This window comes from Benincasa hispida, chromosome 2 (genome assembly GCF_009727055.1).
Source record: "Benincasa hispida cultivar B227 chromosome 2, ASM972705v1, whole genome shotgun sequence".
Classification (NCBI taxonomy): domain Eukaryota; kingdom Viridiplantae; phylum Streptophyta; class Magnoliopsida; order Cucurbitales; family Cucurbitaceae; genus Benincasa; species Benincasa hispida.
Window position 1 is genome coordinate 13,908,585 of NC_052350.1, and position 15,409 is coordinate 13,923,993.

The 15,409-nt window shown below is 36.9% G+C and overlaps 2 protein-coding genes across 2 annotated transcripts; one reads left to right on the forward strand and one right to left on the reverse strand.

Annotated features, from left to right (window-relative positions):
- Window positions 1-2,574: 2,574 nt before the first annotated feature.
- LOC120070600 (DNAJ protein JJJ1 homolog) lies at window positions 2,575-5,254 on the forward strand. The gene is made up of 3 exons (XM_039022413.1): window positions 2,575-4,291; window positions 4,479-4,537; window positions 4,660-5,254. Exons 1-3 carry the CDS (start codon window positions 2,645-2,647, stop codon window positions 4,715-4,717), a joined length of 1,764 nt encoding a protein of 587 aa, XP_038878341.1. The 5' UTR covers window positions 2,575-2,644; the 3' UTR covers window positions 4,718-5,254.
- A 399-nt stretch (window positions 5,255-5,653) lies between these two features.
- Window positions 5,654-14,343, reverse strand: LOC120070599 (histone deacetylase 5). The gene is made up of 14 exons (XM_039022412.1): window positions 13,895-14,343; window positions 13,104-13,305; window positions 12,787-12,933; window positions 12,492-12,604; window positions 11,626-11,837; window positions 10,445-10,509; window positions 9,294-9,464; window positions 9,031-9,114; window positions 7,279-7,402; window positions 7,044-7,165; window positions 6,646-6,839; window positions 6,347-6,482; window positions 6,189-6,253; window positions 5,654-6,106 (listed from the first exon to the last, which is right to left on the reverse strand). Exons 1-14 carry the CDS (start codon window positions 14,077-14,079, stop codon window positions 5,944-5,946), a joined length of 1,983 nt encoding a protein of 660 aa, XP_038878340.1. The 5' UTR covers window positions 14,080-14,343; the 3' UTR covers window positions 5,654-5,943.
- Between the last annotated feature and the right edge of the window lie 1,066 nt (window positions 14,344-15,409).

The following is a 15,409-nucleotide window of genomic DNA, read 5'->3' on the forward strand; positions in this document are numbered from 1 at the left end:
GCAGGACATCCTTCAATGTAAAGGTCTTCTTGGAGGTAAACTTAAATTCCACCTCGCCCGTTCTAGCAACTTTCGTTAGGTGGTGATCCCTCAACAGAATATTTTTATCCTTAGTTTCAGTATAAGTTTTAAAGAGACTAAGGTCGTGACAGACATGATGTGTAGCACTAGTGTCTATCCACCACCTCTCAGAACCATCAATCACATTTACTTATGTGATCATGGCAACTAACGGTTCTTCTGTCAGGTTCGCAAGACCAGTAGGACGACGCCTGTTCCTACAATTCCTAGCCATGTGTCCAAGTTTATTACAGTTAAAGAAAAGAACTGTACCGTTTCTCCCAAGAGGGGGTTTTTGCTTCTTCTGTTGGTTCTGATTGTTGGAACCATGGTTCTGACCTTTTTTCTTTGTCCCTTTGGACTTCTGGTTAGGCTTTATCATGGCAAAAGCGGATACCCAGGTACAATGTTCACCTCCTCCCTCTCGACTTGCATCCGGGCTTCCTCTTCAATCCTTAGTCGAGTGATAAGACTCTCCAGGGAAAACTCCTTGGTCTTATGCCTCAAGATGTTTTTAAAATTCTTCCACAAAGGGGGCAGTTTGTCAATAATAATAACAACTTGGAATTGTTCGTCTAGGGGCATACCTTCAGTTATTATTTCAAGGGTTATCTTCTGCAGTTCATGGAATTAGGCCTCCACAGATTTTTCATCCGTCATCTAAAACTTGAGGTAACGACTGACAACATATTTTTTCGACCCGACCTCCTCAGTATTGTACTTCTTTTGCAAGGCATCCCAAATTTCCTTTGTTGTCTTCATAATGCTATAGTAATCATATAGATCATCAGTCAAACCATTTAAAATGAAACTTTTACATAGAAAGTCTTTTTCTTCCCAATCAGCAACTTTTTTTATTTTTTATTCAATCGGATCTTCATTTCGAACGGTTGGCTTATCCGTGATACAAGCGTCAGAAACTTTCTTGAAGGTAAGGAAAAACAACATCTTCTACTTCCACTGTTTGAAGTTCATTCCTTTGAACTGGAATAGATCGTTAAGGTCGGATGTCATAATGTCGTTGTTACTTGTAAGGATCATCACAGCAGCAGCGGATGAAAACGTCTTAAAAGTATTGAATCGGCTACACTCTGACGTTCAGAATTGACAGAAGCAAACAGTAACGAACCACGAATGGCTATCGTTAGGAAAATGAAATCTGCAAAACAGAAACTCATTACAGTCTAAGTCACGGAGCTTGTTCTCTTTAAGACGTTTCGCAGCTCTGCCTAACTGTGCAAGCAATCCTATAGAAGTGTTACAACGTCTCCAGGATAAAATAGCCAAAAAAATGTCTCGATCGGAAATGCATAGTATTCGATCGGGAAAACTCACACTCTTCAGACTGATTTGCTCGAAAAACCAAAATGTGAAAAGAGAGAGTATGAAGATTGGAAACGAAAAATGAGATGTCTTAAAAAAGTTGAAGGCTCGCACCTTTTATAGGCGCAGAGGGCCAATAGACACTAACGCAGAGAACGGCTAGCCGCTGAGAGTGCAGGTGGGCGTGCGAAGCGCATGGAAGAAATTAGAAATTTAATCCACGAGCAGATTGGAAAGAAAATGTTTATCATCATAATGTTTGCCTCGGTTGGTTTAATTATTAAGGAAAAGGTAATTGTTTGAAATCGTAGAAATGCTTAAAATATTTTTCAATATAGTAAAATGTCATACTGTCTATCAGTGATAAATCGTGATAGACATCTATCACTGACACGATAGATGTTTATCGGAGTTTATCGTAGTCTATCACGATCTATCACTAATATAGTAAATTTTGCTATATTTATAAATAAGTTGACTCATTTTCCTTTATTTGAAAATAGTCCATGAGGAAATTATAATTATAAATCTTCAAACTAATAATGGTATGAATTTAAATTATGAACTTTTGTAAATGTATCAATTTATACCCTCATCCAGATTTCGTTTGACTAATATCGTAGAAAATTTATAATTTAAGTCAATTAAACTCCTAAATTTTCATTAGTTAATAAATTTATACCATTCATTACAACTACCTTTAAAAATCATTTATGAATTAATTTTTAAGTGTATGTAAACTTCTTCACATGTCAGTCTTACAAATGGACGATTACAATAAATACATGGACTTGGACGCTTTTTAAAGGAAAGCTTGTCTAATAGTCTAAATTGATTCCTTTATAAAAATTTAAGGATTTAATTGAAACATAAGCTTTACCCATAATCTTTTTCTCAAATGAGAGGGAACGAACACACATATTCTTCAAAACTTGACGAGCAAAAGGATAATTTTCCTTAATTATTAATTTATCATTTAAATCGATACAATTATTAATTTTCGTAATTTTTGGAGTATAAATTTATATTAATCCTTAAAATAAAATAATAAAAGGACCTCTTGTGTAATTGCAAAAAAAAAACAAACAAACAAAACAAACAAAAAAAACAAAAAACAAAACAAAAAAATCTGAATTTAATACTGAATAGTGGACGCTAATTTTGCGTATAAATATAGAATTCAGTTTTTTGATCAGCTGAGTCAAAATCCCATAGCAGCTGAAGAAGGAAGCACAACAAATCCCTAATTCTGAGCCCATCCATGGCGTCCGCCAAGCGATGCCATTACGAGGTCCTCGGCCTCCACATCGACTCCACCGCCGACGAGATTCGATCGGCGTACCGGAAGCTGGCCCTCCAGCGCCACCCCGACAAGCTCGTCAAGTCCGGTTTATCGCAAGCTGATGCCACCGCTCAGTTTCAAGAGCTCCAGCACGCGTACGAGGTCCTCTCCGATCCTAAAGAACGCGCCTGGTACGACTCTCATCGTTCGCAAATCCTCTTTTCTGATGCTGGTTCGGTTAATTCCAACTCTGTTGTTCCCAATCTCTTTCCGTTCTTCTCCAATACCGTTTATTCTGGCTATTCCGATTCTGGACGAGGGTTCTATAAGATCTATTCTGACCTTTTTGATAAAATTTACGGGAATGAGATTAATTTCGCTAAGAAATTAGGATTGCGTTTGGATATGGTTCGTGAAGCTCCGGTTATGGGGAATTTAGATAGTCCTTATGCGCAGGTGACTGCCTTTTATAATTACTGGCTTGGGTTTTGTACGGTTATGGATTTTTGCTGGGCTGATCAGTACGATGTCATGGCCGGTCCAAACCGGAAATCGAGGAGGTTAATGGAGGAGGATAACAAGAAGCTGAGGAAGAAGGCAAAGAGGGAGTACAATGAGACAGTGAGAGGTTTGGCTGAGTTTGTGAAGAAGAGAGATAAGAGGGTGATTGATATGGCTATGAAAAGGAACATGGAAATAGAGAAGAAGAAGGAAGAGGAGAGGGAAAGGAAAAAAAGGTTAGAGAGGGAGAAGATGGAGAAGCTTAGGACATATGAGGAACCAGATTGGGCAAAGGTAGAGGAAGTTGAGGAGGATGAAGGAGATGGGTTTGAGGAAGAAGAGAATAGGAAAGGGAAAGAGCTGTACTGTGTTTTATGTGGGAAAAAGTTCAAGAGTGAAAAGCAATGGAAAAATCACGAACAGTCAAAAAAGCACAAGGAGAAGGTTGCAGAGTTCAAAGAATCACTAGATGATGAGGATGAATCTGAAGAATTTGTTGATGAAGGAGAAGGTGAAGAAGAAACAACCCTGCTGGATGATGAGGTAGATAAACTAAGGGAGGAGTTCAAGGAAGGTTTTGACATTAAGGAAGAAGATATTGAAAGTGGGGGAGAACTTAGTGGGAGTGAATACAATGATGTTCATGAAGTTGATAGATCAGATATGGTTGCTGAGGCACTTGGATTGAATGACGATGACGAAACAGATATTCTTGAAGCAATGGCTGCTGGGCTGCGAAATAGGAAAAATGCAGCTTCAGTGAATCAGCCTATCGCTTCCCCAGTCAAAGCTCATTTTGAAAATGAGAACGATGAGCCTAATCCAGCGGAGTTTGAAAATGGTAAGAGGGGAAAAAAGAGTCGTCGAGCCAAAAAGAAGGGCAAGGGAAATGATGAAGCTATGAATGAAACGAATTCTCGAAATGACAAGAACAATGGAGACGGTTCATCATATCAGCAGGTTTCCCCTTCCAATTCATTGCATAACGATGAAAGTAGCGATAAGGGGGCCAGTGAGTTGGCTAAAGAACAAAGGACTTCAAGTAAATCAGTTGATTGGAAAGCCGTCACGCAGAATGACACAAAGATCAAACCTAGACATTCATCTAAAGGAAAGAAATCCAAGGTAATTTACATTCTACAGAACTGTTTTCTAATTCAATCATTTACTTCAGCTATATTATCAGTAATATGCAACACTTCATGCTCTGAAGTCTGAGCATCCAAGCAGCATATTCGATTAATGTTCTGCTTCCCTCTCGTTAGAGAATTGATTATAGTGGTTTGTTCTAATAATGTAATCTTAAACTTAGGCAACATCAAAGGATTCTGGCAATTCATGCGAAACATGTGGACAGGAGTTTGACTCAAGGTAATCCTTGTTTAGAACTTCCGTCATCAATTTATCACTATCACATCTCCTTTTATATCTTGTAATAAGATACCACAATCACTTTTAGATTGAAATTGAAGTGGGGTTTTGATGTATAACAGGAATAAACTGCATAAGCATTTGGGAGCCACAGGACATGCTGCTTTAAAATATCGATGAGAGGAGTACATATTGACATCAATTTTTGACATTTAACAAGATTTTGAATCAAACTTCCATACCGCATTCAATGAGAATTTCAATTTTTAGCGCCAACACGAAGTGAAGAGTGACAACAAGACGTGCAGGATGCTATTCCACGACCGATCAAAATATCTAATGAGAAGTAAAGAGTATTATAGAGTATACAGATTGTTATCTATCCAGAAAGATGTTTAGAAAGGGCTATAATTTTTTACATTTCATTGTTTTTCTTGTAAACTGCAAGAATTCAAGGATTAGAACTTGTTCTTTACTTAATAAAAGTAAATAGGATTTAATTGGCTCTTACATGCATAGGCCCCCTTGGGGGAGGTCATAGTACCAGAAGAGAGTTGCTGAATATTTATTTAGAGAATTTAATTTGAAAGAAATAAGGGGGACTTGTGAAAAAATGCTTTGTTCAAGTTGGTGTGCCATCAAAGTTCTGTGTAACTTCACATCCTTCATGCACTGCCTTTGGTTAAATATATCATAGGGTCTCTAATTTTCAGGCAAGTCTTAATTTTGTCCCTTAATTCTATCCTTATTGTATTAGAAATTATATGCTAAAGAAAATGTTTGGTATGAGATTGCTGGTCAAGTTGCAAAAACCACTCACAAATTAAATGTGTTAAATTTCTATAAATTTAAAGTTTTGGGGTTCAATTTAACAATGGCAGAGTCCAATTTTTACCATTAAATATTTAAGAGTCTAATATCTACGATGATGTAAATTGTGTCTAATTTTAATATTTCTATAAATTTGAGGGTCTAATTTTTACAATTGAAAGTTCAATGGTATAATTGCAACTATCATCACATTTCAACGGTTATGTTTATAATTTGTCCAAATTTATTTCTCTACAGCGAATCTACTTACTACATGGAATGATAAAATAAAAACCAATATAATTACCAAAGTTTATGCTATATAGAGTTCAGTTTCTTTGGAACTCAACAACACAGTTGTACGACCAACAAAATAAATCTTCTTGATCAAATAAGGTAGTTCTAAGAGGTCCTGTATGCATAATACATCATATGTCTCAACTCCATAAATACATGACAAATCTGTTTCAATAACATCGTTCTAAAGGTCCCTCCTATCCCTCCTATCGAGGGATGTATTCATAATTCATCTTTGAAGTCTCAACCTAACTCCATAAATATAAAACAAGAAGGTTTTGCAAACGAGGGGATTGCGCTTACAGTGGTTTAGTTGAAGCATTCTGAATATAAACCAAAGCTTCTTCCTTTGAAAGTGGCCCTTCTGCAAGGCCTTTAACAAGGGTATCGACGTACTCTTTTGCTGGTGCACAGATGGGAATTTTTCCAGATTTGAAGCCTTCCACATCCAATTGTGAACATCTGAAATTAAATACAGGTACATATTACTACTGAAGGGTTATTACATGAGTTAAATGCACAAAGGACGAGATTTGACAGATACGTCATAGTTAGTATTGGAATATCGTGTTCTTTCCCCAAATATACAAGGTTGTGGTACCAGCCTTCCTGCAAAATAGTTCAAGCATTGTTCAACAAATGATCTGGAAAAATATAACTAGAATTGGCTTTTATAGGAGAGAGGTCAGATAATTTACATACCCCAGTTGGAACCTCAATAGAGTTTGAAGGGTTGTCTGTGACTTTGTTCAGATTAGCTATATCCAATAAAGGGTTATCAGAAAGGAAACCACTACCACTATTTTCTTGATATAAAAGATCGTTAAATTGCTCTAGCCTGTAAGAGAAGATCGAAAGCAAGAATTGAGAGAGATTAGTTTAAGATTTTGTGTTAGAAACCATGAGTTGGAGTGGAGGATCCCATAGTAGAAAGTATTAGAAGAAACTTGAGACTTTCTCACATGAGAAGAAGAGGCTAAAGAGAGAAGCTAATAACTCACGTAATTCTATACAAGCACAAGTAAGATTTCTCCTCGCTGTTGCTTTCAGGATGAAGAAAAGCAACTCCCCCTTGGCCCCATGTATTGGTATACTCGCGACCGAAAAATAGCCGATGAGGAAAAGTTTTCCACATAATCTCCTTTGGTGCAGTCTTATCCATTGAACCTGTACATGGTCTGTTCATACCCTCAACCTACAAGTTACTCTTCAAAGGTTAGACAAGAAGTGAGTAAAGTAAAACGAGAAAATTCAACATTGCATCGAGTCCATACACTACAAAACAAGACATAATACAGACGCTTGAAAATGATGATTGGAATGATTTTATGACGATCATAAATTATAGTTAATCCAGGATTATTAAAAGGAAATACTGTAGACATAGATAAAGTAGAACCTGTCCTCCTATAAGATAACAAAGGAATCTTGGGCACCACAAATTTGATCCAAATGCAGCATACCAGATGTCGGTTTTTGATAGCTCCACTCTCCAAGGGTGGGTAACATTAACCGCTTGACCTGTGTTACGGTGAAAACCATCGTAAGAACAAAAGAACGTTTCTTTGCACATGAATCAAAGCTAAAAGATTAAAAAAATACGGATTTGAAAAGATAATCTCAGTGCTCTTTACCCTGCCCGTCTTCCTTAACTTCTAATTGTGAAAGTGTGATACCCTGAAGAACTTCCTCGAGACTTTTTAATCTACCATTGGAAGAAGCTTCATCATCCGAATCAGAGCTTGAAAGCAATACCTCCTGGAAATATTGAAGAACAAATTTAACAGGATTATCATGTGCCTTGAATATTTTTATAGAAAGAGAGGGAGAGAGAGACCCAAAAAGATTTACAGATAACAATGCAAAACATATCAAAATAGATCATGTTGAACCTTTCATTCCCGTCTCACAAGTCAAAATTCGCTGGTGAATGAGAGAGAGAAAGAGAGAGAGAGGCCCAAAAAGATTTACGGATAAGCAATGCAAAACATATCACAAATCGATCATGTTGAACCACTTCATCCCCATCTCACAAGTCAAAATTCGCTAGTGTATGTGAAGGCTCGAGGAAAAACAAAGATAGAGATGATTATACTTGTACAATGTTCCTATTATGGGTGAAATTGAAGAATTACAGTTATGTGCCAACCAACAATCTATATGGACCAATCACAACCATTGGATTGAGCTAAGCTGTCTAATTGCGCAAGATAAATTCAACACACTACAAGATAGGAAGTTGTCCTTGAGAAAACACGATAGATGAGCACAGAAAGATTGAATAGGTCAAGTGTTCATCCTAATGACATGGTAGGATGAAAGTACCTGGTTCAGAAAGATAAGTATCCATCCACAAAAGGGCAGAGGAGGGTGAGCACACAAGTCTCAACCGAGCATGTGTACATCTCAAACAAGTATTGCAGGAAATGCATACAAATTCTTCACAGGACAAATGCAAATTTTTCTAGTACAAAGTAGGATGAGGCAATGGGCATACCAAGCCTGATAAGGTAGGTTCACAAAGAAGAGAGAAGACGAGGTCAAGAGGTGCCCATCCATGTGGTCTCTCTTTTTGCAATGGTGAAGGGCGCAATAGCCTCTCCATAAGGCATGAGTTTAACAACAATTAATTTGATACTTGAGCACCTTCGGGGACTGTCTTATTCGATGTTTGTTCAAATAGGAATGCTTTCAAAAAAAATACTACTGCTGCTATTTCTATTATGTTAGCAAGGTTAATAGCAGCAACAACAACTAGTTCATTTACAGACCCGATTGATTGATTACAAAAAGAACAAAATTATTTTGAAACACTAGATGAAAAGATAATATTAATCTATAATTAACCAGGAAGAGAGATTGACCTCCAAAAGTTTCTCACCCTTGACAATTCAAAGTTCGAAACATGTTCCTGGGCACTAAAGCAACAAAAGTAATCACTATTCCCTTTCACAATGGAGAAGGGATGAATCCGGATCAAGTATTCAAATTTGTTTGTTACTCAACTTTGCCAACTCAAGCCCTAACTTGATTTGAACTATAGAGTTTTTGGCAAGCCCGATATTGAGCCTCAAATTCTCTCCTATGCACATAATTTTTTGGTCTTCCTCGGCCTTCCTTCAACATTCTTGTTTGGAAGAGTCAAGTAGTGCCAATATGGAGCAAGTCAACTCAGACAGTTTTCCATCTAAATTCAGCAAGTGCAGTCTCTACTCTAAACTATTACCAAAGGTTTGAAAAGATATAGAGAGAGAGTAATTGAAAGACCATTCGACATTCTACTCATGATCTAATATATATTATCGGATAACACAAATCTAATCATATTCAATAGATATCCACATAATGTGTATACAATGGTGAAAGGTTGGGAAATATGGGATTACCGGGAGTGGCACTTTTCTACTGATCAAATTGTCTGGTAATTCCTCTGAAAGTATAGGCCAAAAAGGACTCAATTCTTGGCGAACCTGACAAGAATCACACGGTTCTTATAGAGGGGTGTTTATTGCTAAAAATGCTTATGAAACAGAAACATTCAAGAATAACAAAAGCATGAAAAAAGGAGTTAACGGGTGGAAGAAGCTCCTACCAATCCAGGGTAAAAGAAATAATAATGGAAGGGTGAAAAAAATAAGTGAGAGCTTACTGCTTGGATCACTCGCCATGTTGACTCAAATGGATAAGTCTCTGAAGACTTAATCATAGTTCTTCCATCAAGCAGAACTTCCGCACAGGCAAGCATCGAACTTGCTATAGAGTCAAGATTATATCCTCCTTCCAGGGCCAGTACAATCTTTCCTTGTGCAAGATTCATCAACTGGAGAAGATAGGAAAACGAGTAACAAGGCTACCATCAAAGCATCATTTATTAAGTTTTGGTACTAAATACTAATTGTATGCCAAGGAGCATGCAAGCATTAACTCAAATTTTGAAGTCATTGCAAGAAGATGGTCATCAAATATAACCTTTTTTGGTTTAATTTACAGATTTTCAACTTATTCTAAATCTACATTCATAATTTAAAGCATAATACAGAAAAGCAGATGGTTATTTTAAGCTTTATTGCTAGAAATATTATAAGGAAAGTTAAATAGAATAAACAAATGATATTCTAAACCACATGTGGGTATGACGACCACAACACAGAACCCCTGGAAAGTGATTTCTCCTCGAAAAGCCTGATTAAAGGATGCTACAAAGAGGCATTAAACCTAATAACCTTTTAACCTCCTTCCAATATCTCTCAGCCCTTAAGAATCCTACCATTCCTCAGAAACCAAACTCTCCATAAAAATATTTAAAAACTTCTAAAAAAAAAATTTTAATTTTAAAAATTTTAAAAATGCCACCAAGCTGTAGCCTTATCCCGAATTCAAGATAAGGGTGTTCAAATTGTATATTTAAACCAACATCATCTTCAAGCTCTCATCCAAATCAATTCCTTAAGATCTGGAAGAAGTGACATTGAACTTTGGATTCATTATTATGATTATGATTATTTACTGTTTAGCACAATCAACTGCTTGAGAAAATATAGTTCGGATTATTCTTAAAATAAGATTTCAAATACCAATCCTAACATATGTCTTAGTCAGATGTGATGGGTGCAGGGTGCATACTGAATTACTGCCAAATAAACACATGCGAGAAGGTATTGAACAAACACATATTCTCAGCATCTAGGAACTTGTAAATTTAAGCCTCAAATATATGAGACGGCAAGAAACTGTAATCAACGGACAAGCTACCCTTAAGGTTTAAGACAAATCCAAAATAGGAAAAAACTGAACACTTGCCTTTTTCAACATAATTGAGTATCCATACGGTGTGACACAGCAACCACCCAGAGGATCACCAACGGCTGTTCCAAGCATGAAATAATTTTTTTACGCATCCCAATGGTTTTCAATCAAATATATTTTGATATTAGTCTAGCACTACCATATTGAAAGGGAGAACTTTGGATATAAACATATAAATTTCTTTCATAATTTTGTAAGTGTCATCAAATTTTTTATTTTACTCACTCATTTTACAATACTTGTTTTCATTTATTAGGTACCTCTTTCATCATGACACAATAATCTTCGATTTGATAGAAGTCAAACTTAGACCAAACCTTTCAAGAAATATGAACTAAGTTTCCGTAGCTAAATTACCCCTCCGAAACATGTCACATGATCAAAGTCTTCAAATGACTAGGAGGCACCATTGAGACCCCAGACCTTTTTTTCCTCTTTCCTTCTATTTTGATGAAAAACCAAGACCTCAAAACTATAGATGAAGATCTTTGGACAATTCATACAGTTTTTCCTCCCTAAACGATCAACCAAGAGAAAAACATAATCTCCTCTAGGATTTTAGCATTCCAAAGAATAGAAAAGGGAAACTGGAGATGGTGTGATGGGTCAAAAAATGAGCGAGAAGAGACTCACAAGAAAAGGTGTCAAGTCGGAAGGCTAGATAGACCACATACAACAATCACTAGACTTCGGAAAAGATGAGCTCTTTGTAATAACCAAAGACCTACCAAAAAAAAAAAAAACTTGATGTCTCCAATGTCTAGGTTTTGTGATGAGCGGCAAATTTTTTAAAAGAGAAAGAAAAATGGCCAGGAGTGCCATTATTAGAGAAGAAGACCAAATTAACATGCACTTCTTTTTTACAGGAGAGATTTAAGATTCAGGGAAACAAATTAAGAAGAGAATCAATACCAATCTAAAGGTTCTCCAGATATGGTTGCAAGTTCCCATTCCCCTAGAGAACTCTATAGAGTTGCGGAAACAAGGAGTACAATGAGAGCCATCATTAGACCAAAATAGTGAATGCTTCATTTTGAAGGGAGAGATTAAAGAGTCAGGGGGGACAAATTACAAAAATCACAATCTGTCTTTCAACCAGCCACCAGTTGAACAACCATATAATATAAATGGAGGGAAGAAGAAGAATTTTAATATCTCGAGTTAGTAGATCAGACCTGCATCAAATCCAGCAGAGACTATGATCATATCAGGATTATATTCCTTAGCAACAGGAAGCAAGATATGGTCCCAGACTGCTAGATAATCAACATCCCCACATCGTGCATTCTCCCAAGGGACATTTATATTATATCCTGCTCCGGGTCCTTCTCCAACCATGGTATAATAACCATCATCTGTGGCTGGATAAAAACTTCCAAATTCGTGCCTGTGTTTACAAAATAAGTTGGCTCATTACTGGCAAAAATTATAATAAATCTGATAGGATATAAAAACAACTTTAAAAGCCACGCTTCATTGGTGGTGGTGGTGGGGGGGTAAGAGATTTTGAATGTTGGAGGCGTCAAGGTTGTTATTTACTTAACCCCAACCACTAATTATCTACTTAACGACCACTGCGTACAAAATAGAGAAATCAGGATTCCTAAGGTCCACTTCAGGGAAGGAAGAATGTTCTGGGGAACAACACTATTAAAGCTCTTCATTAGAACTTTGGTTAAATGAAATAGAACTTTTCAGGATGTTGTGATGATCATCTCCTCTGGAAGATGGTGAACGTGCAAGCTTCAAATTGTAACTTCCTTTGCGAACATTTTGTAATGCCATTGGACTGCTTTTGTGTAAGCTCCTAGGCATTTCTGTCACGGTGCTTTATCCACTCCGTACTCTTTCATAGTTAATAAAGATTCAAATACAAGACTACCAAGTTACTATGACCTCTAGGGTGTAGATTTTGCCTTACTGGCTTCCTACAGTTTCTGGTTTCTTACTCCCATCAGAAAATAGAGAATACTCAGTCAATATGTGTGTGTGTGTGTACACACATATATTTTAGAAAACACCAACATCCTTACGCACCTACCGGTGAACAGAGAAGAATAAAACACGGGGATCCTCCCAGAACATCTTTTGCGTTGCATTGCCATGATGAACATCCCAATCAACAATTAAAATTTTCTTAATCCCCAGATCTGGCTGTATCATGAAAGATAATGAACTGACGGAAAAGAAAAGAAGGTAATTGAACTAAACTAAATACCAAACTTGAAAGCATTTTCTGGGAGGAACTTCAGAATAACAAAGTAAAGTACAGGATCGTACTGTTACAAGATTATCCATAAATATTTGCTTAAAACATAAATGGAAAGCGGTCCTACTCTTTCATTCAAAATAAAGCTTGCTGCCACAGCTATATTGTTGAACAAACAAAACCCCATAGCTTCATCATGTTCAGCATGATGACCCGGCGGCCTCACAATGGCAATGGCGGAATCCAAATCTCCTTTAGCTACTCTTTCAGCAACCTTAACACAATGAAATAGTTAGATTATATATTTAAAAGAACGGACTTCAGGCAACTTTTCTCTATTATACCAAATCTACACATTTCAGTCACTTAGCATATAAAAAGGACCACATAAATGCCCTGTCAAAAATTCAACTTTCAAATAGGAAAAATTCCTGCGGATATTACATCTATGACAGAGCCAGCAGCCAGATAAGCAGCTTCGGATGACTCTTCATTGAAGTATATAGAGTTAAGTTGTGAGGCAATCTTATCTCTTCGTGAATCGAACTCTTTGGAGCTTATATTCTTAATCAAGTTAACATGATTTTTGGAGTGAACTGCCAAGATATGTTTATCTTCTGCTTCTTTCCCATTCAAAACCACACACCTGAAAAAGGGAATAGCTAGCTCAACTACTTATTCAAGAAACCAAATCGAACTATCTCAAACAACAAACTCTGTGAGTTTGCAAGTAAAATTTGTAGGGAAAAAATCTGCCACCGTAAAATAAATTTTCCAATAACAATAAACGGTGCAGATAAATACTAGAAACAGCCAACATAACAGATGTGCGAGTTGCCACTAAGACTATGAAGCGTGAAGGAACTCATGGATTCCATGAAAATTCCAATTATCACGCAAAGGTAAAGCTATTGTCTAAAATAAATAAATAAACAATTCCTTCACCATGCATGCATCCGAGGAATTCAGAAAAATATTATTGTCAGACAATCAAGGAACAGGATCATGCTAAGGTGGCGATACAATTGTCCGTTTCAATGAACAATCTCAGAAAACTATAATTTGGCCACGAGAAGATAAGTATGATATGGCACAGAGCTCCATTCTAGACTTTTAGTAGAGTATATCCCAATTCTTCACTTTTTCATTTCCCATTACCTTCGCAACACTGCACACAGCTTAAAGCAAATACACAACAGAAAAAAACGCTAATGAAAAAACAAAAACGATCATGCCTCTGAAGAATGCCAGCGCTCAGTAATTTGTTCCAAATGGCCCTAATTCGATTGGGATTTTCAGGATGGTAATCTCCGTCAGGTGTGTGATGCTTGCACATCCTCTTGTCGTACAAAACTCCTACTCTCGGTGAATCGCCATTGCTTCCGTTGAATTTCCTAGTTCCGGAGCCATCAACCTCCATTTCTCCAAAAGAAAATGTAACCAGCGAAGTCCCTAAGCTGACGAAAACTTTCCGAAACTGAATTTGGCAGTAAGGTAGTTGCCTCGTCGGAGTGTCGTCGCTCAGTTGATGATCGACGAATTATCTGCCGGAGAATACAGAAGGGTTTGATCTCACTGGCCAATCAAACCACTCGCCAGTCAGCGCAGTCTCTCTAGTCTTACGAGGGACGGCTGTGATCGCAAGTCGGAATGGTTAAAAACAAAATAATTTCTCCAAAATTATCAGTTTTCAAACGACTGGACCAAAAAAGAGATACTTGAATGTAAATACTAAAACCAACATTTTGACTACGATCAATATTCGGTATACTGTCCTTCAAAAATAATAATAATAATAACTAAAAATAAAATCGGTGTAATGTATTCGTGTTCCTTTGTTGTTTTAAGTAGTCTTTAGTTGGAACAAGAGCATCATTTAACGAGTATGGATTTCTACACATTATCAAAAGACAAAAAAAAATTGTTATGGGTAGATTCACAAACTCTCTCATAAAAAATAGTGAAACTCGAGTCAGAAAACCATACCATAAGGCGCTGTTTAAGCATGGAAAAGGGACATTTGGGCCAAGGCCTAAAACTGATCTACTCGCCTTGTCTGAAGTCGATCCTCCTCATTTAATAAACGGGGTATGTTTTGACCTATTTTGGCCTCAGGAATATGATAGCTTAGGGTAAAAGTTCAAATTGACCTCCTCGACCTTGGTCAAGGTTGAGGTCGAGCCTCCCCATTTGATGAATGTGATGCATGTCTTAGCCCATTTGACTTGAGAATTAACCTAATATTTCTCAAAAGTCCTCATCTGGATGCTCTAGGTCAGAATTGTCTAAATACATCATTATGACTTCAGAAGAAGTAAGTTCATTATCATCCCTAAAAGTCTTACTACAAGCCTCTTATTGACTTAGGCATCGAAGGCGTTATGGCAAATCCCACAACTGTGTCTAGATTCTCTTTGCTTTGCAGGTAACATCTTCCCTTAATTACAAATTCATTATTGGTTACTGTCACGTGAAGGTCAGGTGTGTTTTACATCTATAATCACATCTTGTACATTAAGTATCATTGATCCTCTAATTAACAATATGTTTATGATCCAATCATACATAAAGTTCTGGCCAGTTAGAGGGTGGGGCCCCATTGTTCAAGTTCTGAATCAATGATAGCACCTAAAATGTGTTATCTTAATCCTCTAATCTAGCTCTTTATGATGTTTAATGTGCTTACATGATTATATTTGTAAGATCTAGAGTATTCGTTCATTCAAGACTGTTACGAGTCTGTCGGGGTT

Excerpts from the sequence above, each read along its gene's own strand:
- LOC120070600 (XM_039022413.1), top strand. The coding sequence starts at position 2,645 with ATGGCGTCCGCCAAGCGATGCCATTACGAGGTCCTCGGCCTCCACATC. Across the intron at positions 4,292-4,478 it reads CTAAAGGAAAGAAATCCAAG|GCAACATCAAAGGATTCTGG; the intron begins GTAATTTACATT and ends TCTTAAACTTAG. Across the intron at positions 4,538-4,659 it reads GGACAGGAGTTTGACTCAAG|GAATAAACTGCATAAGCATT; the intron begins GTAATCCTTGTT and ends GATGTATAACAG.
- LOC120070599 (XM_039022412.1), bottom strand. The coding sequence starts at position 14,079 with ATGGAGGTTGATGGCTCCGGAACTAGGAAATTCAACGGAAGCAATGGC. Across the intron at positions 7,403-9,030 it reads GTAGAAAAGTGCCACTCCCG|GAGGTATTGCTTTCAAGCTC; the intron begins GTAATCCCATAT and ends CAATATTTCCAG. Across the intron at positions 6,254-6,346 it reads CTATTGAGGTTCCAACTGGG|GAAGGCTGGTACCACAACCT; the intron begins GTATGTAAATTA and ends ACTATTTTGCAG.